Source organism: Montipora foliosa, chromosome 7, assembly GCF_036669935.1.
Source record: "Montipora foliosa isolate CH-2021 chromosome 7, ASM3666993v2, whole genome shotgun sequence".
NCBI lineage: Eukaryota > Metazoa > Cnidaria > Anthozoa > Scleractinia > Acroporidae > Montipora > Montipora foliosa.
The window spans coordinates 24,746,569-24,769,143 of NC_090875.1; the positions used below are offsets into that span (position 1 = coordinate 24,746,569).

The window sequence follows — 22,575 nt, forward strand, 5'->3', positions numbered from 1 at the left end:
TTCAACGATTATATTTCTCGTTAAGTTCATTGTTTTGTGACGCCAGAAGCTCAGAGTGAAACTCTAAACTGAAAATAATCTCGTCTCTCTTGTTATTGGTGGCCCCGACCATGCGCTCAAGATGTATCTTTATATTCTCGCTATGAACGGCTGACTGACAAATTTATGTATGGACTCTCGTGCGGGAGATCGCGGGTTCAAAACCGCCGGTCTGTGGCACTAGTATCTTAAAAATACCTGAGGAGAAAACTTGTGCTGTCTTTGTAATTTCATCTGCAAGAGCTTTAAGTTTTTTTCGTTTGATCTTCGAGTCTTCTCTGATAAGGACTATAAATTGTAGGCCCCTTGTCACAACCCAACAGTGTGGGACGTGAGAGAACTTACAAATTAGCGACCTTCAGATTGGAGTACGACAACGACTACGAGTATCTACGAGTATGAGTTTTCTGTACTGGGCACGCGCATTACTTTTTAAGGACGAAAATTTTTGAACTGCGCGTGCTCACAACTGAGAACTCGTACTCGAAGCCGTCGTCGTACTCCGATCTGAAGGTCGCTCAAGGTCGCTACTGTTCGTGAAGAGTAGGAGGAATACCCTCGGTGTTGGTGGTCTATCTCGAATAAAATTGATTATATGTTATGTGCCCTATACAAATGCCTTAGCATTACCAAGTTAGACTGAGAGACCTGCTGATTAAATTTACGTTCAATGTGTAATTAGGTGCTTCTGAACCAACCAATGAACTTCAGGATAGTATGCAGTAGATAGCATCTTTCTTTATTCTTTAGGTGATACGTATCTTGAAAGCTGCAAATCAGACAACAGTTATCAGCCTCAGGTTGGCGACTACTGTTGCGCTCGGTTCAGTGAGGACGGGCGATGGTACCGTGGACTAGTGACAAACTTAAGAAGAGTACAGGAAGAGAAAAAAGGACCGCCCAACGGTGAATTAGTGGATTTTCAAGTGTTCCATTTGGACTTTGGAAGTTCTGAATGGGTTTCTCCTGAAAATCTTAAGCAGCTGGAAGCTAGGTTTCTATCTCTGCCTGGACAAGTTGTGAGATGTCGACTTGCCAATCTCAAGCCTGAAAAAAGTGAAGGTGAGGCTATTCGTAAAAAAGGTATTTTTTTCTGCGAAGTTGCGTTCAACATCAATTCCGCTTGGTGCAGAAGTATTGATATTTGAAGGTGAAAAGGATGGTGATGCGCCCGTAGTATGGGTTCCAATAACTTTTGCAGTAGATGACTGGGCTAATCAATGTAAGCAGCAGTCACTCTTATCTTTTACAAGGGTTTGAGTGAAAATCAAGGCAGAGTGGCCGGCGATGAGAGACAAATTTCTGACAAACAGACGGCGGTATACCGCCGGTGACCAGCTTCTAATGAAACGTCTTCCGGGGCGTAGAGAGCCCGTTGAAAAATGGGCACATTGTCCATTCACGACCTTGCTAAACGACCTTCAATCTTGGACAAAATAAAATGAAAAATTAGTACCCCCTCCCCCTCCCCCCCAAAATCAGTGGGGAACTTAAAGCACGCAACGTTTTTGCGACGGCCGGGGATGTCAAAGGGAGTGAACATTTCACACGCCAGAACAGTAATGCCTTCCAGATTTCTAATCTAGTCATCTCTAATGGAGAAAAGATACTTATCAATCTAAATGTGGTTGTGTGCCGGAGTACAAGTTAAAAGGGAAAACATCTCACTTCCGGTTGCCGTCCGCGTCTGAAAAACGTCGCGTGCTTAATTAAGCTCCCAATTGAAGGCCGTCATTTTTTCATCATTGAAATTGAGGGGAGGGGTGGTTTTCATTTTCCATTTGAAATGTCCAAGATTGTAGCACCCCAGGGGTTCTAGTAGCTCAATGGGTAGAGCATCCGACCGGGGTTACGGAAGTCGTACGTTCGAATCCTACCCACGACTCTGATTTCGCTCGTTGCCAAGCAGTTAGTTTGTCAGCATTTAAGTTAAAGTTTATATCTTTGGTCCACTTTGAGTTTCCAATTTTTAGAAATTAATGTGGTAGCTATTTGCATGGCGTTGCTAAGAGACAGTCAACATAATTACACGCGAAATTATGCCACCAAGTTTCGAGGGCACTCAACCAAAACATTTAGCCAAAAGTCTTTGAGAGACATTTTTTAGGCCCCTTGTAATGTGAAAAGACTGTCTAGAGATATTTTTTTTATCACCTAGAAGAATTTGATCTGTTCGAATATCTTAGCTGAAAATTTATCGCCCCATTCACACCAAACGTTAAGCATGTTTTAAACATGTTTGGTTAAACACGGTTTAAAGTGTTTTCCTTTTAAATCATGTTTACTGGCTTTTGTCGACTACAAATTTAGCACAGACGGGTCAAAGCTTGGAAAAACCAGTCCTACATTTTTCTGTGACTAATTTTCATTTTGTTAAACCCAGTTTAATTAAACATGTCGTGTTGGTGTGAATGGGGTATTATAAGTGTCCAAAAATTTTAGGCAATGGTATCTCCATTTCAGAAATACCTGTTGTAGCTGAAGGTTACCTTTTGATATCTTCCCAGCAAACTATTCGCTCATCCGAATCTTCCAGGTGACCTTTTAGCCAAAAATTGCAAAAAATATCCCTTCCGAAAACGTAAGGTCTACTACTTTTCCCTGGTTGCGAATCTTTTAGATTATGTTTTAGTAAAGAAATCTATTGGGAAGATGTCGTTGACGTCACCAATTGTCATTAATGTGCCAACCAGAGCTTCATTGGCTGTCGAAACAAAGAGTCTTTTGTTCCTGTGGTTGGCAAATTTGAATAACAAAAGCAATGTTTGTATACAGATATCTTCTCTACAGCTGTTTGGCAACGTAGAACCGAAATTCTTAGAAAAGTTTGAATCTCCCAATTTCACCGAAGATTATCGTTGGGTGCTCCTGAAGTTTGTCGGTATCACTGAGTACATTCGTCTGTTTTCGTATTTAGACAGAAATATTTAGACCAAAGATTTAAGGATCCTCGAACTTATCGAGACAATTTAAGCAATTCTCTATAATAGTCTCAGGTATATCCTGAGAAGTTCAGACGACTTCAGCGAGATCCCACCTGAATTTTTCAGGTGTCTATAAGAGAGAATTGCTTAAAATTGTCCCGATAATTGTCACTTCAAATACACATTTCTTTCGTTTAGAAAGAAATATTACTTGTTCTGATTCATAGCGAAGCTAGTGTACTTAACGCATTCGATTTCATGCTGAAACAAAATATCATTTTCTCTCCTTTTACTATCGTATTTATCGGCACAGAATAGAGCCGAACCCGAGTTAAAACCCAAGCAGATGTTATTTGTCTGATGAGGAAATATGTAAATTTAGTAACCCCCTTCTTGACATTCTGTGGCAACATCATCAGTGTCAGAAATCTTTCAACATGATGATGGTGTTATTATTTTCAGCTTCTCAAAAAACAGCGAATAGTTGCTTGATTAGTTCAAAAGCCGACAATTTAGAAACATGAATCTTCATGTAGCACGAAGAAAATATGCTTTTGCAGAAACTCATGTGACATTATATCTCACGTCATTTATTTGGTTTTACAATGATCTCGTGTTCAAATCCACCACAGCCAGTCGCGCGAACTTTCGTTATGGTTTTTTTGCCGACATTTTCAACTTTGAGGCAACTTTTGCTTTTCTTAAAATTTCTAGCCGTTTATTATCCAGTATTTTTGCCGTTGTTTGCCTTAAACAACTGAACATTTCGCCTGTTTATTGTTTAATAACATTTAAGATGGGTGGCGTGACAGCAAACTGTGAATATTTATGCTTGATGCGAGCATCATATTCAAGTAATCTCCAGACAAATAGTTTTGGGTTTTCGCCTCTGTTGAAGGGCTGAGTGCTGCGCTTTACAACTGTCTACGACAACACATGAAAAACCGAGACGAGACATGACTGGACACAGCGCATGCGTGATATGTATGACTGCACTGATACGTCCAAGCAATTTGTATCCCACATGGAAAGCGTAATTGACACAAGTCAATATAAATACGATTGCAGTAACTACTACTTATTGAGGTCCGGATTTGGGGAGGGTTATCCACACTTAAATTCTGTTGATTCTCCCCCCTCCCCGCACATTGACCTCATCTTTTACTCTCTTGTTTTTAATAAATATTTTTTCAAGTCTTGTTAGAAAAACCCATCGTTTTACTGACCATCGCGATAAATTCACTCTTTTGCTGAGCATTTATCCACATAATCCATATTATGAGAAGACTACTTGGAATTTGCAAAATGAAGAAAGAAGAATGAACTAAAGTTTGTAAGACGTTCCATTCCAGACGAAAGTTTTGGTTTTGTCATGAAGCCACTTTTGCAAGCCACTAAACTCGATGCAAGTACAACTACAGGCCTCAGTTGTTCAAACGATGGATAGCGCTATCCGCCGGATAAATCACTCCAGTGGATAAATAATAGCGAAACCAATTGCCTAATCCCGGCACTGGATAGTGATTTATCCCGCGGATAGCGCTATCCATCGTTTGAACAACTGGGGCTGAGGTTTAAGGTGTAATGCGTCCGTGGGAAGGATTCGAAACTAGTTGCTTGGCAACGGTCGAAAGGACAACTGAAAAATCAGAGTCCTTGGCAGGATTCGAACCTACGACCTCCGTAACACCGGTCGGATGCTCCACCCATTGAGCTACTTATTTATTACAGTTTAATGACAATAAAAAACATTATCATAAGGATAGTCTACAAAAGAGTCATAGACCCCATACAAAGGCAGACCACCTAAAAAAAAATAAATAAAAATAAATAAATAAATAAATGATTGTAGTAAAAGGTTCATTGCAGTTAAGGAACCAACTTTAGGCAGTTGCGAAAAAGCTTGAAGAAAATCTTTGCTTGAGCGGTACTGGAAGTCATGGCCATGCAAATGTGCGCCGAATGTACACATGCAGTCGAATAAGCATATTTACATTGATCAGAAACGTTTCGCATTAATTAAATCTCGTCAGAATTTAAAACTTCCGCTCAACTCGTTTCTTGGAGAACAGTGTTCATTCTATTTTACTGGTATTTTAGCCAGTTCATTTCATTATGGCTTTAAAATTCATATTTATAGGTAACGAAAAAGGTTCTGGCCTATTAAAAAAATTCTGTCAGCAGAATCAGAACCACGTTAAACAAATCACAGAATTAAGGTGGCTCTGAATCCGCTGTACAGAATTTTTTTTAAACTTTGCAGAAAGTTTCATCTTGGCCTTCTGATCACTTTCCAGCAATAAAAAATGGGGGTCTCTGAGTTTGTTTTTGAGATATGAGCAACTAAAGCCAAAATATACGGTATTTTTTACAGGCTTTCCTGTTGGCAAGGTAACATATTACGTCACAATAATGATCGCATCTTGTTCAGCAATAATCGATGTTTCATATGGTCCAATGACATTGCTGTTATGTGATACATTGTGTAGTGCCAATCTTTCTAAAGGGAGTGCCTCTTCAAAGTGTTGAAATTGGTTAGAGCCACCTTAAACACATCCTAAAAACCAAGACGAGACATGACTGGACAAAGCGCATGCGTATTATTTATGACTGCATTTATGACTGTATCCCACATGGAAAGCGTTATCGACACCAATCAATATAAATACGATCACTATCTCATCAAACTCCTGGAGGTCGTACCTCCTAATATGTATATACATGCGGAATTCACACGTATATGCGTATTAATACCTTTTTTTTTCTCGAGTTTTGTCATAAAAAGTCATCGTTTTTCTGATCATCGAGATGAATTCACTCTTTGCTTACCATTCATCCAAATAATATTAAGAGAAGGTGACTTGGAACGTGCAAAATGCAACCGAAGAGTGAAAGAAGCAAGAAACACTACAAACTTGCTTATGTACTGAATTTAAAGCATTTCGAAATGCACACTCTTTAGAAAGTAAACTGCGAAAGATGTTTCTATACCAGAAGCACTGTTAAGTACTCAATTAGATGCAAGTATAACAACATATGTTTAAGGTGTAATGCTCCCGTGGAAAGGATGGGAAACTAGTTTGCAAGGCGACAGGCGAAAAGATAACTGAAATATCAGAGTTCCAGACAGGATTGGCACCTGCGAACTACGTAGACCGAGTAATTTGGTGTATAAGTTTTTGTTTTCTTTATTTCACTTTTCTTTGCGTCCGTGACACGAACAGAACCTGGGGAAAGTTCAAAGGACCGGACAGAAGTATACAGTTTCGTTTCGTTTCGTTTCGTTTCGTTCATTATTTAAATACAAAGCCTGTAAAATTTTGTCTGTTTTATCTTTTTGGTAAAGCAAAATTCAGGCGGATTTCGAAACAGGATACACGGGATATATCTGTGATATTTTAGCCACAAATTGTTATCTGTAATCACAAATCAGTTAAGTTTGAATTAATTACAAATATGTAAATTTAAAAAAGGACGTTTTCCTTTCCGCGGGGAATCCCCTAATTTAAAATTCGCCAACTACCTCGATGTTTCGTTTTGTTTTCTAAGGATTACGAAAAGAAAAATTGTCAGTTGTTGTCTCACACTCTGTTGAGAAGTCCTGCCCCGGTAAAATGTACGAACATATAGCTTTTAAGCAACGGTTACTAAATCGTTCATTTACGAACAAAGCGCATGCGCGTTACTTATTAACAACTTTTTTGATTACTTACCTGGAGTCTCCCACATGTAAAGCGAAATCAACTGAAACCATTATAAATACGTTACCTATACCATGGTATTATTGAGGTCCGGACTTGGGGAGGGTTATCCTCACATAATTCAGTTGATACTTCCCCCCTCCCCGCTCATTGACCTCATCTTTTACTCTCTTGTTTTTTCATATTCTTTTATCTGGAAAGAAGCAGACTAACAACAATTTTTATAAAAGTGACGACACATTTAAATTTGCAAGACATGTTTCGGTCGTGCAACGACCATCTTCAGTTGAAAGTAGAATTAATTTGAAGTTACATTTGAATTTATAATATGCTAAACAAAGATAAATAACAACGTGAAATAAATTGGGAATCTAACAAAATAGCCAAAGGTAACAAAAAAGAGTGTACAATGGAACATGTTGATTAGAACGAGAGAGTTAAATTAACGTGATATAATTGCTTATTTAAAGAAGGTTGCTCCCAGGAAATATGTAAGGCCTCTTTTATCTTGACCTGGAATTTTGTGGTCGCACGGTCTATAACTTCAAAACATTCCGCAGAGCAGGAGTTACGGCATGCCTCGGATTGTTGAAGGTGTTTAAAGATATGTGAGGTTCTGTCCCTGTTTAAGTGTTCGCGAATGCGTGTCGAGAGGTGTCGGCTGGTTTCGCCGACATAGCAAGAATTACAGCTTGCACAGGTAAACTTGTAGACAACATTCGAACAGAGTTCAACAGGCACAGGGTCCTTCACACTAAACATGTTACGGATCTTGAAGGAAGAAAAGGCTAGCTTAACATCAAGATTGTTACAATAACGTTTAAGTAATTTACGTAATCTGTTTTGTGCTACAATAGAGAAGGGCCCAACATAAGGTAATTTGAAAAAATGTGTAGGATTAGAGGGAGGACTAGTAGGTGTGTTCGAAAGGGTCTGAGTTTTTGTAATATACTGCTTAATGACTCTCTCAACGATATGACTGGGGAAAAGGTTTTTACGTAAGATTAATAACAATTTCTTGATATCCTCATGGAAGCCTATCCATGTGTTGTTGATCTTATACGTTCTGTCAACTAGAGTCCTGATTAAGCCAAATTTGTAAGAGAATGGGGTAAAACTAAAATAATTAGTTAATAGACCGGTGAACGTTTTCTTACGATAGACCCTGGTAATAGGAGAAAGAGGTTGACTGTTGTCAATCAGAATATCCAAAAAGGGGATATTTATATTTTATATTTTTTAAGTCTCGTTGATAAAAACCCAGGGCTTCACGTCGGAATAAACTCAAAGACTCTTCGCTCCCTCTTCGTCCACTATTCATAGACTATTTCCAAATGGTCTTGATAGCAGCAGAGAAGTAAAGAATTTTAAGAAACCGACGAAACCTTTGGGTTTATAAAACATGTTTCGACAGAAACTTCTGCCATCCTCAGTTAGTCAGAATACAAAGCGTTGGATACTGAATTTATAATAATAGAAAATGCTAATGTGAAAAGTAGTAAGAACGGAATGAAGTATAGCGTCAAAATGTGGGAATCAAAAAGATAGTTTAAGGTTGTCGTGGTGTAATTGTTGATTCAAAGAGGGTTGTTCTCTCTGAATATGAATAGCCGCTTTTATCTTAAGTTGAAAACTGGTGGAGGCGTGATCTAAAACACGAAAACAATCTGCTGAAACACGAGGCGTGACAATGTTCAGAATCCTGCAGATATTTGAAAATGTGAGAGGCCCTATCACTGGTAAATGCTTCTTCACACGCGTGGTTGTGCTAGGGCCTCTCTTCTCTCGAACCATTTTATATTACTTGTAACATTGTCAAGGCGTTTAGAATGCTTCAATTATCGTAGTCATGTTTTGCTCTATTACAGACCTTTCCTCTACCTCTGAGCAAAAGACATCTGCTATCGATTCAAACAGTGCTCCTTCCGAAGAAAAACAGCATTTGGAAGAAAAAGCAAAGGTGTCGTTTGAACCCGTATCAGACAAAAGCACTGTGTCCTCAGCCATAGGGAAACCACGCAAGAAAGATCGGAGGAAAAGAAAACGCCCTCCAAAGATAAATTTGAAAGATCAAATCATACGAGCGGCTGGAGATGAATCTTGTGACAGCAGTGAATTGAGCGAATTTGAGGTGTCTAAAAGTAAAGTGGACGATAGCAAGAAAGATAAACAAGATAAATCTGAAGAGAAAGATTTACAGAAGGATGGGGCTACTTTCCCGGTATGAAGCTACAGTAGTTCTAGCGGATTCCATTGTTTTATCGAGCGCTCAGGTCTAGGGCTCATTTCTCGAGAGTCCCGAAAACTTTTCGGGCCCGAAAAGCCATTTGCGAAGCTGCCAACCGCTTGTTTTGGAAAGGCGATCTTTTAACATGTTTTCAGGGTAACAAAGAGAAAATGACTGTGAAGTTTGATGACTTTAATCCTCTCCGTTCTTGAGATACAAAGGAAATTGTCATACCCGAAAATGGCCCGTGAAGTTTCGGGATTTTCGAGAAACGAACCCCTGGAAACAAATCTCGGTCATAGATCATTGTCTGACCAAATTTCACATCATGACCATCATCAAGAATTGATTAGTTTTTCCTGAGCTATCAAAAGTCGTGGAACAAAGTGCCTTGTTTTTCCGGTTTGTCCCCAGTGTTGCCAGTCGCAACACACGAAAACGTTACAAAACTTGAAGCAACTAAAGCAACTAAACCTCCCCTCCCTCAATTCGCTATTTTTACCATGAAATTATTTACCTTTTGTCATTTAGTGAGTAGGGATGGTGCAGTGATGAGAGCACTCGCCTCCCACAAATGTGGCCGGCCGGTCATGTTTGGCTTTAGTTTGTTGGTTCTCTTCTCTGCACCGAGAGATTTTTCCCCGGGTACTCCGGTTTTACGCTCTCTTCAAAAACCAACAACTGGTTTGATGGGAGTTGATTTGACAGATAGAGCGACTTTCGTTTGACCTTGAAAAAGTATTCGCAATTTGTTTCACGGACCAATGTTTGGTAAGATTACAACAAAGCTTCTCCTAATTCCCGCCAAGGAAACTCCTAATATGGGGCAGTAAACAGATGGATTGCCCAATCACATTACTGCGTTTCAAATGACGTCAAAACGAAACTTTCCTGCAGTAAGTTCCATGGGGAGATGACGTTATTTGCATCCGCGTTCGCTAAGCCACTGAAAATTCGCGCTCGTTTGTTTTTGTTCAATAAGCCAATTACGCTTAAATATTTTGCATTTTTGTTACGTTCTGCATTTCGTTTGTTTTTCAAGGTCGTATTAAAGTCACTCTAATTGGGCCTTATATTGAATTTCTAATTTGCCCTAGGAAAAATATTTACTTCCAAGTCCAAGCGTGAGTCCAGAAAAGACATTTTTACTTCCAACTTCATCGCCTGAAGTTAATCACAATGATGAATGGGCAAGCGGTTCGTCTGAGCTGCTCAGCGGTCTTACAGATGACAACCGGAAGTTGGTTGGTTACATGGTTCCATGGGATCCCTGGATGTATCAACAGTTGTTCTACCCTAAGACAACTGGAAACGATAGGGTAAGAGTACCTGTGATGAAGACCTGATAAAAAATTAAAGTTTGAACCACATTAAACATGATAATTAACAAGACCACAGGAACTCACTGCTTATTTTCACCCAAGGGGCACCACTGCCACGTTTAGCATAACACTCTTAGTATCAACAACTTCCCCAATCAAGCTTTTCTTAAATGGCTACTCTCAGCAATGTCATTCACGGATTTCTAAGCCGCTCACGGTATTTTCTGATGACAGGATTCACTTGAGTGTCGAAAGACCAAAGTTCATGTTTTTCATTTGAGCTGATGTTGATTTTGTGTTTTTCTTTTTCAGGCTGACATAACTTTTAAAAAACCAGTATTAAATTTAAACCTGTACGATACTACTGGTGAAGAAGATATTTTTATCAACCAAGTTCTCGTAGACACTGGGATAGCAGTCTTTGTTGAGGATTCTCAAGAGCAAACAGGTAAAATAGCATAATAAAATCCTTTATTGACCAAGCTTGTCCGGTCAAAATGGCTGGATATTGGCCTCGTTCTCTTTTTGCATGTTTATGGATCTCGGCTTTGTCTCGGTCCTTAAACAGGCACAAAAAGAACTTGGCCAATGTCCAGCCCTCTTGACCTCACGCTTGGTCAACAACCCATATGTATGAGCAGGTTGTCAAGCCTCGAAGTCTACACTGTGACCCCATACAAATAACAACTAATGCTTGTTCTCTGTATTTGTTTTTCTAAAGCGGCTGAGACAATGACTGTCAGATTCTCTCTTGAGGATTTACAGAATACAGCTTGCAGCACGGAAGAACAAGGTATTTCACCGCTTTCGTTTCCCTATGAAGCAGCTTTTTATCGTGTCTCTCATTTTCTTATAGACGGTTTCTTCGATTCCCGGGTTCCCCAAACAAATTTTCTAAGTTTGCTTTGCTTGTTTGGACATCCATTTCCTCGAAACTATCAGTCTTTAATTTTTGGTGGTCATTTCCAGTGTTCTGAAATGGAGAAGAGAAGTATTTTTTATGTTTATTCGGGGATACTGGGGACAAAATTTCCATTGCTAATAACGAAGTTTAGTAGACTCTTTGGAGATAGGCCTTTCAACTAGTAAAGGGATTTTTCATACGTACGTGCCCTAATTGGTTCACGGCGAGTTTTATTTGTGCCGAGATGACAAAACCAGGTGATTTTAATAGTTGACGTTTGTATTTAAGAGTTACTGAAATCAGGCTATTTCGTTTTCAAGAAAATTACCTCTAGAACGATAGAGAGAATATGTTAGGTCAGTGGAGGTTTAAAGAAACAAGTCACCATATTGTGAAGCACCTCTAAGCGTGTATTTGCGTAGTTGTCTTGAGCTGAGAGGTTCAATACGTCGCCGTTTTTCATGGTAATTTTTGAGGTTGCTTTGTTGACTTCCCAAATTCATCGTAAACTTTAAGTTATCTAACGTTGCAAGGTTTTCCGCATTTACGGCTGTAAGCCGCACTTTTCGTGTGTAATTTTGTAACGTTGTATTGTAGTAACTGTATAGTTCATCCCTGTATTGTTTATATAGATATATCTTCCTTTTTTCTTTTTCTTTCCTTTTCAAGTTTTTTCCTTTCCTTTCCTTTTTTCTTAATCTGCTCCTTTTAAGTTACTTTATGTTCTTGTGTCCTCTGCCCGCCTCGACTAGCTAAGTTATATGCGAGCAGAGGAGTTGCTATGTATCTCTATGTGAGAGAATAAAATGAATGAATGAAATGAATGAATGAATGAATGGTTGCTTTCCAGATAATATCCGGTACTCGGATACCACATACTAGCCGAGTTCTTTCTTCTTATTTGGAATCAAAGGATAGCTATGCGCGTAAATGAAGTCTTCATCAAAGTGACCTGCTGTATACTTCCTTAGGTGCCGCCACAGTCGACCCAGCTAACTTTCATTCGCTTACAAGTCCCACAAGTCCGATCAGTCCGTTGAGAGATTGGGACCCAATGCAGGAAGACTTCCATTCATCCAAGAACACTTACTCTGTGAATACAGATGATTTAGATATCGCTTTTCAAGGATACCGTAAGTTAACACTAACCGCTATGAGGCCAACTTTGATCGCCGAATGGTTAGCTCAGATTGCCTGGCATTTGACTACCATACGGGAAGTCGTGGCTTCGAACTCCATCCGGATTAACACGTTACCTCTGCCGCGTTTTGTCCTGGCTCCAACACTCGGTTTTGAACTTTCTTTGACCTCAAAGAACCCATGCAAAGATAAGGGCGTGCAGTTCCCAATGTCATGGTCCTTCTCATTTTACAGTGTTGTAAAAATATTTTAAAACCCGTTCATTTCCACAATCGAAACGTTCATTCCTTTACCTAATACCATAGTGTTCTTTGTTGGGTAGTCATGAGAATTCTCTTGAGCTGATGATAATCTTCATTCTCAATACCTGTCTGACTTACACTCATTTCATAAAAATTATGCTGAGAATTTACATACTGATCACTTCTGGGAGGCAAAGGGTGTAATTTAAAGAATAAAGCAGTTTTCAAATGACTGTCAAAAGTAATTATGCGATTGCAATTGATACGCTTAGTGATTGGTTCAAAAATCTCGCGCCAGTTTATCGACCAATGAGAAGGAAAACCAAAACCAATAGCGACTTGCACGCGCGATTTTTCCCGCTCTTTAAACAAGTTGCATGGAATTGCTACGAATTTGGATTGGGTCATTGCGCTGTTTGCGCCTGCTGTGATTGGTCGAAATAATAGCTTTCGTATTTGTTTTACGACACCCAATTGAAAACCGCTCTGTCGTCATCAGGTTTACTTTGTTTTTCAGAGGATTTGAGTCGAAGAGTTTGCCGTTTTTTTCAAACACGGTCAGGGTGCTGGCGAGGGGACCAGTGTCCAAATCTTCACTTGAAAAAGGGTAAGTGAAATGCCATACTGTGTAATCCTGTCATAGCTGACTGAATTAAAACATGAAGAGACTATATTTAAAAGACATTCTGCGGAAAGAATATTAAGACTTTGAGGTCGTCGCAATTACGCGAGAGGAGAAGCTAATTATCATCTCTCAGAGAGGAACTCGTTCCAAATCTTAGAACCCTAAAACCTGATGTTAAAAATTCCATAATTTTTTGTAACTTTTGGAATAGCATAAGTCATTTTGCTGGACAACCTAGGAAGCCAGTTGTGAGTTCGTAATGAACTCGTAGAATGTAGCTATACTAGAAAAAAGGCTATACCAGAAAGACATTTAAATCGCGAAAATAATGTCGGCGTTTTTGATCATCGCTGTTATGTACCTTACTTAAGCCGTAACAGCAAAGGGAAAGTCGGAGAAATTCAGGGCTGAACTGGTTTTGACCTCATGATCTCTGTGATACCGATGCAATGATCTATCAAAATAGCTATCACTGAAGCCAGAACACACAGTCAAGTACTGGCCAATTTAAGGAAAAGATGGCTCAGTTTCTCTGGACCTTTCAGTTTTCGTGAGATGCAGAATTCAAACCTCAGTTAGAACAACCCTGATCTTGGGTCTAAAAATAAATGACACGACCTGAATCCACTGAAAAAACAAAAATGCAGGTGTCATAAACTGAGACAATAGACCATTTTCGAATTCTCACGGCTGGACTGGATGTAGCATGAAATGGAGGCTAATGCGGGCAAATCGTTTCAAATGGCTGTTTCAAATGCAAATTAATTTGCCCGCATTAGCCTCCATTTCATACTAGATCCAGTTCAACCGTTAGAATACGAAACTGGCTTATTGTGAAGATTTCAAATAACTTAGGGGGAGGGGTAATTAGCCTCGTAACATCGCCACCGCTAGCGTGGCTTTACATTGAGGCTGGAGGGTCTTAAAACGAAGCTCCGTTTCTGCGTCTTAACTTGAGCAAAGCGTTGCACATGGCAGCAAGGGTCCCCTCCGTCCGGCCAGGGTACCCTTTTCTGCCTTTAAACACGAACGAAAAGATGTTACTCTCCCTCTTTCCCTAGTCCAGTGTCATCTTAGTTCCCAGATTCTTTCTTTGTAGGCGAGGAAGTTCATGAATTGGTGGAGGTGTTCTGTGACAATATGGATTCATCTGTCCCGCTTCCGGATATCGGAACTTGGGTGGCAGTTCGTGTCACGGCAGTTTTCAATCCGGGACATTTCTGGGTGCAGTTTCCATATGGTACTGAACCAATAGAAAAGCGAATCGTGGCAGGTAAGTTATCCATAGCTTGGAGACAGAAAACTTTGACGGTCCGTGATATGGTTAGGAAACAACAATGTCCCAAATAAACCTCTGTACAATAAATGCCCTTTTGCACTTCGTGGTCCCACTACCTGATTGCTATCAAGAATAAATAGGGTTTTTGAAAAAATATATTTTCAAAATTACTTTTTGAGTTTGGTTAAAACAGCTGGAAATTTGACGTTGATTTTTTTCTTTCTCCTGTGTTTTAAGCCAGGATGCAGCGCGATGACTTGGATTCTGATAACAAAAAGGAAGAAGATGATCTTGAGTCGCTGATGGACAAGATGGGGTAAGATTTCGCTTGGCCGGCGCGACCCTGACGATTATGCACCAACCAGTCCCTCCCTAAAACTTGCGAATTCCAGGCTTATATAAAGGCGCCTAATTTATTCTTTCCTTTTTTTACAGCAAGTTTTATTCTCGCAATATTTGTCAAGATCCAAGGCGCATTTTGCCCGCGGTTGGTGAACTATGTGTTGCAAAGTACTCAAAAGACAACAAATGGTGCAGAGCACGCATTACAAGTGTGCGGGAGGAAGAATTACTGGTAAAATGGACAGAGAAATTAACAATCTCTTTACTGTTTCCACCGATTGTTGTTGCCTGTTTGACTTGTGTAGTTAAAAAGTCACGTCCTGTTTACAATCAAGACGCAATCGCAGAGATAACCGCAAATAGGTTCCCGTTTTGGATGATAGTGACGCAAAGAAGCAAGTACACTTGCGATGTTTTTTTTCTCTTGCATGGCTTTTAACGTGCGACTTGCGGTCGAGGATTCGTTTCACAGAAGAATAATTCGGAATTAAGCCTGGAAATTTCAGGCTTGCATGAATCGAACCAAATACACCTTATTCCAAAATGGCTGCCATTTTATTATTCTTTGTTTCCATGCAAATTGGCCCTTATGGCCTCGTTCAAGGTTAAATGTTCTTTTGAATTTTACGTTTGAAAGCGAGGCCATAAGGGCCAGATGGCCATTTTAGAATAAGGTGTATGACCAGTGCAGTGCTCCTCCAACTGGGAGCAATAATAATAATAATAATAATAATAATAATAATAATAATAATAAAAACAACAACAACAACAACAACTAAGAATAATTCGGTACGCAAGCGCAAGGGATTTAAGTTAGCGTCGTTAGCGTCTTCCATTCCCACTCTTTTTTAACGCGTCTGCGTTTGTGTCTTCGGTAGGAACAGGTTTTAAGAATCCAAAGCTGGTGACACTTATCACTTTAAGCAAGTACGACGACGACGGCTACGAGAACGTTAAAAACATTATTTCCCGTTATTGTAATAATTTTGTCATTACTCCAAGTCACTCGCGCTCGACATGGAAAGTGTGAGTCCACATTCCAAGATTAAAATAGGCCATTTTACAGTTGTTTGCTCAGTGACCTAGCCTGTGAATGGCTGCGAGGCTGCCGGTGACCTTGCATTGATACAGACCTCACTGCTATTATCATGTTAATAGGCCTTATTCACCATAGTTGGTTTTCAAATTATCATGCAAATTAGCCATGTGTTATGCTGGGGGGCAAACATTGGAAAAAAGGCAAATTGCGGAAAATCGGCTCGTCGAAATATTGAAATAACATTTCTAAAAGTACATTTTAGAATTTAGAATTAAGACCCATTTATAATAATTTTATATCTTTGATTGCCTAAAAAAAACATCGAAGTAACTTTTGTAATCATTCTATTTTACTACTTAGGTGAGAAACATCCAATGAACGTGAAAAAAATCATCTGTGTGGTTATAACCTCTCGAACTTGTGTTGTTTGCCCCCTCAGAAGTGTGTAGCTAATTTGCATGATAATAGCAATTCCAACATGGCAGCCATCGTGAATAAGGTCTATTGTGTTGTTGTAATTGTAATTAGTCTACATTAACATGAGAAAATCACAAAGAATTGCATCAAAACACCGGCAGCCTCGATTCCATTCTTAGGCCAGGTAACTTAGCTACAACTGTAAAATGGTCTATTTGATGGGAACGATGTGAATATTTAGAGAGAAAAATTAATCGTCAGGTGCTCTCGTCGTCCACGTGACCTCAAACTTGATCATTTCACGTCGTTGTCAAAACGAGAACCGCAAAGAAATGTCTCAAAATGTAAAACGCACGTGCAGGGCGTGTAGAACTATTGTTTTTGCTAATTAAACCTATTGTTACGTGGCGTTCTCGGAGCCGTCGTCGTCGTCCTTGCTTAAGGTCCCACGCGAACGGCGTCAAGCGCCGGTACATTTGTAACTGGTGCGAAAAAGCCAGAAATGCAAAACCGGTGACGAAGGCCTCAGAACGTAAACCAGTGTAAAGAGCGAAAAAGCCGATCGGCTTTTTGCCGAGTGTCTTGTGTTAATCGGGCTCCTGAGGGTGAAAGGATTGTTTTCACTCATACGACATTGCAATACTCGCTTTGTCCAATCAGAATTCTTCTCTAGCCAATTCCTAAGCAACTCTCTCAGTCTATATATTATATTGAGCCTGACCATGGGCGGGGACTACTGTGGGATCTCCTCGGATTACCAAAAAAATAAAATAAAACAAACAAAACAAAAGAACTTCTGAATTATCTTGTAACCTGCTAATATTGTAACCTGCTAATATTAATTTGAACATAACAGCTCCACCAGTATTGTGCAGGTGGTTTTGTCTCTTGTTCCTTTGCGATGATTCAGTGGTTCGCTGTCAAGCCTTTGATGATGCAAAGCTTCCTTTATATCGTCGTGGTACTCCTTTGCTTTGTCAACGTCAGTTCCCATTCATTATCTCACAACGTATCTTTCTCGCCTTTAAGTTGGGACTATCGTCGATTCGCCGCTTGGGACTTTCGAGACGTCCTTAGCGATTTGTGCTACACCAGCAATTTGCCATCACCAGATGAAAAATTGCTTGCTAAAACCGGATCAAAAACCAACGGATTGTGCCCGAATGGCATCAAAGAGGATGTCTTGTCGGCAATAGAACGGTACATTTTAAAAAATACATCGTCACGTTCAAAACTCATCCAGGACGAGGAAAGCTCCCAAGGACTTCATCAGCTGCATCTGTTAGCAGCTGATCCCCACAGCGGCGCCGTTTGTTTAGACGGTTCTCCCCCTGGAATTTACTTGCGCAATGGGAAAGGCAAAGGAAAATCTAAATGGATTATATTTTTCGAGGGGGGTGCGTGGTGCCATGATCGTGACTCGTGTTATGAGCGCTCTAGCACAGAAATGGGTTCGTCAAAATATCTAACACCGTTTCTTCATCTTGAGGGTCTTCTCTCCAGTCAAGCACGTTACAATCCTGACTTCTATAACTGGAATTCAGCTTTCGTTGGTTATTGCGATGGTGGTTCCTTCACTGGATACCGCCGTAAGCCACTGAAAATTAAAGGAAAACTTCTTTATTTCCGAGGTCGGCGCGTACTTGACGCGGTTTTGGACGATTTGATTCGCAGAGGAATATATAACGCTTCCGAAATCATCTTAAGCGGCCGATCGGCCGGAGCTCTCTCCGCCATCATACACGCCGATTACATCAGAAAACGTTTTCGTCGCGTTACAAAGGCGTCTTTTCGGGTTCTTTTAGACGCGGGCTTCTTTATCGACTCGCCCTCTTGGAATGGCAGCAGGGTTGCCCAATCTGTCTTTCGCCAAGTGCATCATTTGCACAACTCATCCACGGGTTTGAATCGCGCGTGTTTACACGCGCAAAAACATGACGAGAAATGGCGTTGCTTCTTTCCCGAATACTCCATCCCATTTGTCAAGTCAGCTTTCTTTGTAGTTAACCCCTTATACGACTCGTGGCAGATTGCATATTTCCATTACGTTCCTTGCATCTTAGAACCAAAGACTTGCAACACTACAGAGTTGTCTCTCATTATGGATTTCAGAAAGAAAACTTTGCGTGGATTGCGCGCTGTTCTTAGCTCGAACCGAACAGGGCTGTTTGCAGACTCTTGTTTTACTCATACTCAGACTTCTATGAATGACTTGTGGACTACGATTCAAGTAGATAACGTTACAATGAATGCGGCATTTGCCGAATGGTACAGCGATGATACGGAGAATAGATTTAAAATTGATAAACCTTATCCCAGTAATCCTACTTGTCCCAATTCTGACTTGTAGTTCTTTTACGGTCCTCCTGATTCACGTTTCGCAGTCTTCGGTGACTCCGAATCTTTTCCGACGATTTCCGATGCCGGAGGATTTGATCAACCTTTTTTATGTATCGTGAGCTTCCGGCGCTTCGCGATTACTTCTTGGTGACCTTTGGATTGAGTTACCTCGATCTTGGTTGAAAATGTTGTAGTAACAAAATAAAGCAAGACCATTTTAAAGCCACCTTGATTTTTTTGTCTTTTACATACATAACTAAAGATTTGATTGGATTTGATTTGATTTAACTAGTATTTTTAGCTGACACTTTCCGGTTGATGGCGATGCGAGACTATTTCTGTACGTTGTCGAAAACTTTGGTATGAGATTTGAGAAATTATATTTGAGAAAGTAACATTCGGCGTTTAAGCAAAGCGCGCGAGTTGGTTAAGGTAAATTGACCACCGTGAGGAACTTGTCAGAAATTAGCGGGGCGGGCGGAGAAGTGATGTGGAGATTTTCAGTAAAGCGACGATAGTAAAATGACCCTCCCTAGGTAAGGTTAACCACCGTATGAAAGATTTGTGAGCGTCTTCGCACTGACAAATGGCTAACGCACGAAACTTAAGTTCAGAAATCTTTTTATGCAGTTGTTGTTGTTTTATGCAGTTTGTTAATTTACCTTACCAGGTTGTTTGATAAAACCAAAGCCTTCGTGTTTCACTCCGCATCAACGACGCACCAAGTTTTTAGAACCTACCTCCATCAATCGTCTAATTCGCACCCCACACCGATATCCAGATTCTTCTGGTTAGTTTTGGATGTGAGAAATCTGGGTATGATATATTTATGGTTTGTTTTTTTTTTCTCTTTTCCAGGTGTTTTTCGTGGATTATGGCAACTCTGAGTGGACACGTGAAAGCAACGTTAAGCGGATTCTCCCACACTTCCTTCATCTTCCTTTTCAAGCTCTCGAATGCTTCTTGGGAAACGTCGAGCCCTCGCGCGACTCACAACAAAACGGGAGGAAAGTCGAGTGGTCTGACGTCGCAATGTAAGTTAACTGCCATACATTGTACCATTTCTTATGTTTGATACTTAAGAGATTATCAGTTATTCTTTTGGTAAATCGGAAAAACAGGAATTAGGGAATGGATGGCTGAATAAAGCAGGACTGCTTTCGGTTTGAATGTTTCTGGCTAGCGCTGAATGGAGTAAAATACCGTTAGAACTCACTAGCTGTAGGCAGGATCAGTGACCTTTAAATTGCAGTTTTAGTACGACTACAGGAACAAGTTTCCATTCTGATCATATGCAGCGTGTATTCGGCCACCGTGAAACCCAAAGCGCATGCTCAAAATTGAAAATCAATTCTCGTTGAACTCCAATCAGTAACTCGCAATTAGTGCTGACTCTGCTACGAACAACAGGGCCTAGGCTGTGCCATTTGTTGTTAACTGGATTTATGAGATAAACTGGCCGCCGAAATTAGATTCAAAACCTGGCGACGATCTCGTCTTAGTGGATTCCCGTTTTCGTTCCCGGACCCCAGCCATAAAGTTCACTGTCACTTTATTTACAAACAAATCATGATTGTACAAACAAGACCATAGTAGCCCAAAGTTAGCATAACTATCCTAGGCGGGCCACTTACACTACGACAATATTACTGTCTCTCACGACAAAGTAAACAAAAAGACACTTAGAAATTGATAAGAGTTGCACAAACAAACGCCTCATACACAAGAGAGAAAAAATGTTCCAAAACTGATTTGAGATATTAAAGGTAACTGTCAAAGAAAAACCATATACTTTGAAAGGTCAATGTATCGCATATCAACATTCATCTCTAAAGTCTGTTCAGGATGACTAATATCACTGATACTGAATTGTGGCACTTTTACGGCCTCCTCCCAAAGAATCGACAAAGGAAAAGAGTTAATTAATTAATTAATAAAATAATTAAGTTTCCAACTCACCCCCTTAACCAATGACGTTAGTTTTAAAGCAACTGGATTGTCAGTCCCCAGCTGCAGGTTACTGTATTTTAGTTTCCTTTGTTTGCTTTTGCAGGAAAACATTCAAAGCTCTTACAGAAGACAAAGTTCTAATAGCCCATATTCTATCCAAGTAAGTTTAGTTTTCTGGCGCAGAGGAGTGGAGAGGTAAACTTTCTGTGAAAGTATTTGGGTCGTTGTGGTGCTCCACTCTAGCTCGTCACACACAGTTCAACATTGTTGATCAATAAATATTGAACCTCGCGTTACGTTTTGGTGAATAGGGACTTTACGATTTACGACGCGGTCGTCAACGAGAACGCCTCGAAACAGCAATATCATTGGTTAAAAGAGGAAAAGTAATCGTGCTGCACGCGTGGCACGCATTTTAGCACAAATTCGTGCGGTTCTCTGCACAACAACGACGTGAAATCACCAAATTTCTGGTTTTGACGATAACGCGAGCATTTAAATATGAATCTTTCATTGTCTATTTTTACTCCCAAACCGCTCGTGCCAATTTATTTCTAGGACACTTCACCCACATTGTACGACGCGAACGAGATGACCTAACGGCGAGAAACTTACGATAGTGCAAAGTTATATTTTGAGGTGACGTTTTCATCAACGTCGCCGTCGTAGATCGTAAAGTTCCTAATAACCCGTGTCATTAGCACGTGCCAAAGTTCTAGAAAAGTGCGCTGTCGAGGAACGGTACATGTGACGCTCTACTCAATATTGCTTCGCCAGTCAATGACTTCGGCGCCTGGAGAGCGTGCTGTCGGTTAACTGACCAAAATAACTGTAGATGGCAAGATTTATTAATTGTTGGGTTTAAAAACAATACAGAGATTAAACATCACGTTTACGGCAAACGTTTTACCATCAGTTCAAATCAGATGAGTGGATTCGTTTAATTTAAGGGGTCGACCATGGAAGTGTCTCGTCAGTTCTTTTTCATTGGCCATACTTTGTTCATTCTTGCAGGGCATGGAATCAGACAATTTATGTCGATTTGTGGGACACGGAAGGCGACGAAATCCACATCAATAAAGTGCTGATCAACAAAGGATTTGGTCAAGAAACAAACCGCACTGTTAACAATCCATGGAATATCGAGGGGACAATTACTTCAAACCCAGACAAGATGGTTGGACTACCGGGATGAATTTTTCTAGTTATAAGTAGCCCTTCGAGGCCGCTTTCAGTTTCGTTACGTAACTTACATTATATACTGATAAATTCCGTGCAAGGCTTTTTGACGTGTTTACACTACTCTAAGAAATTAAAGAACTGTTAAAACGTGTGGTGGTGTCTTAAATCTCTGGTTATGATGTTGGTTGTGTTTGGCCAGTGGTTACCCCTCCGTGTCATTTGTACCTATAGTCATTAGTAATAATGGTCTCACTTTTGGTGGAAGCCAGTTCCGAAGGAAAGAAAGAGCTAAATCATCATAAAAAAGAAGAGATCAGTTTCAGATGCCTCTACGTATTAAATAAGAGATTATTTATTTATTGATGATAGGAAAGCTCATCTATCACATGTGACTTTTTTTCTCAATTTTTTTTCCTTCCGTTTCTGTTCATTCGGGTAACGTTAGGGTCGCCTATGATAGGCATGATCCAGGAGAAGAAAATTTGCCAGCTACACAGGGACATGGTAAAGGGTGGATAGAGCTTTGATTTGAGAAAGTGTTGGATTGTAGCATAATCAGATTTTAATGGCCACATACTAATGTTTTGAACGAAAAACTGCTTCGAGATTTGTGGTCCCCTTTCTTTTAGCAAAAACAAGAACTCCTAAAGAAAACCGCTATTTTCCAATAAAGTGACGTGAACATTATCGAGATGGAAAATGCCTGACTTTTCCAAATGGCAATTCATTTTGTTTTCGTATTAAGTTTATTAAAGGTTAAGCCCCCACAATCTTTATTTTAAGATTCACGATGGAAAAAAAAAAAAAAGAAAGGATAATACAATTCGCCTTTTATGATGCCTCGAACACCAGACTCGTGCGGCAAGTTAACAGCGCTCCATACACCTGTACCAAATAACCAT

The 22,575-nt window shown here is 40.1% G+C and overlaps 2 protein-coding genes across 4 annotated transcripts in view; both read left to right on the forward strand.

The window, feature by feature from the left end:
- Positions 1 to 21,824, forward strand: part of LOC138011514 (tudor domain-containing 6-like) — a 36,293-nt gene extending 14,469 nt beyond the window's left edge. For all 3 annotated transcript variants that reach the window (XM_068858554.1, XM_068858556.1, XM_068858555.1), the window contains exons 11-23: positions 790 to 1,101; positions 8,533 to 8,885; positions 9,989 to 10,210; positions 10,526 to 10,661; positions 10,935 to 11,006; positions 12,089 to 12,250; positions 13,017 to 13,106; positions 14,224 to 14,397; positions 14,641 to 14,719; positions 14,839 to 14,977; positions 19,400 to 19,575; positions 20,595 to 20,651; positions 21,506 to 21,824. In XM_068858554.1, coding sequence (XP_068714655.1) covers positions 790 to 1,101; positions 8,533 to 8,885; positions 9,989 to 10,210; positions 10,526 to 10,661; positions 10,935 to 11,006; positions 12,089 to 12,250; positions 13,017 to 13,106; positions 14,224 to 14,397; positions 14,641 to 14,719; positions 14,839 to 14,977; positions 19,400 to 19,575; positions 20,595 to 20,651; positions 21,506 to 21,686 — 2,153 coding nt within the window. In that variant the 3' untranslated portion in view covers positions 21,687 to 21,824. The remainder of the gene's footprint in view (positions 1 to 789; positions 1,102 to 8,532; positions 8,886 to 9,988; positions 10,211 to 10,525; positions 10,662 to 10,934; positions 11,007 to 12,088; positions 12,251 to 13,016; positions 13,107 to 14,223; positions 14,398 to 14,640; positions 14,720 to 14,838; positions 14,978 to 19,399; positions 19,576 to 20,594; positions 20,652 to 21,505) is intronic.
- LOC138011516 (uncharacterized) lies at positions 17,037 to 18,767 on the forward strand. The gene has a single exon (XM_068858559.1). It carries the CDS (start codon positions 17,103 to 17,105, stop codon positions 18,549 to 18,551), a length of 1,449 nt encoding a protein of 482 aa, XP_068714660.1. The 5' UTR covers positions 17,037 to 17,102; the 3' UTR covers positions 18,552 to 18,767.
- Positions 21,825 to 22,575: the final 751 nt, after the last annotated feature.

Coding starts and splice junctions, on each gene's coding strand:
- LOC138011516 (XM_068858559.1), top strand. CDS start 17,103: ATGATTCAGTGGTTCGCTGTCAAGCCTTTGATGATGCAAAGCTTCCTT.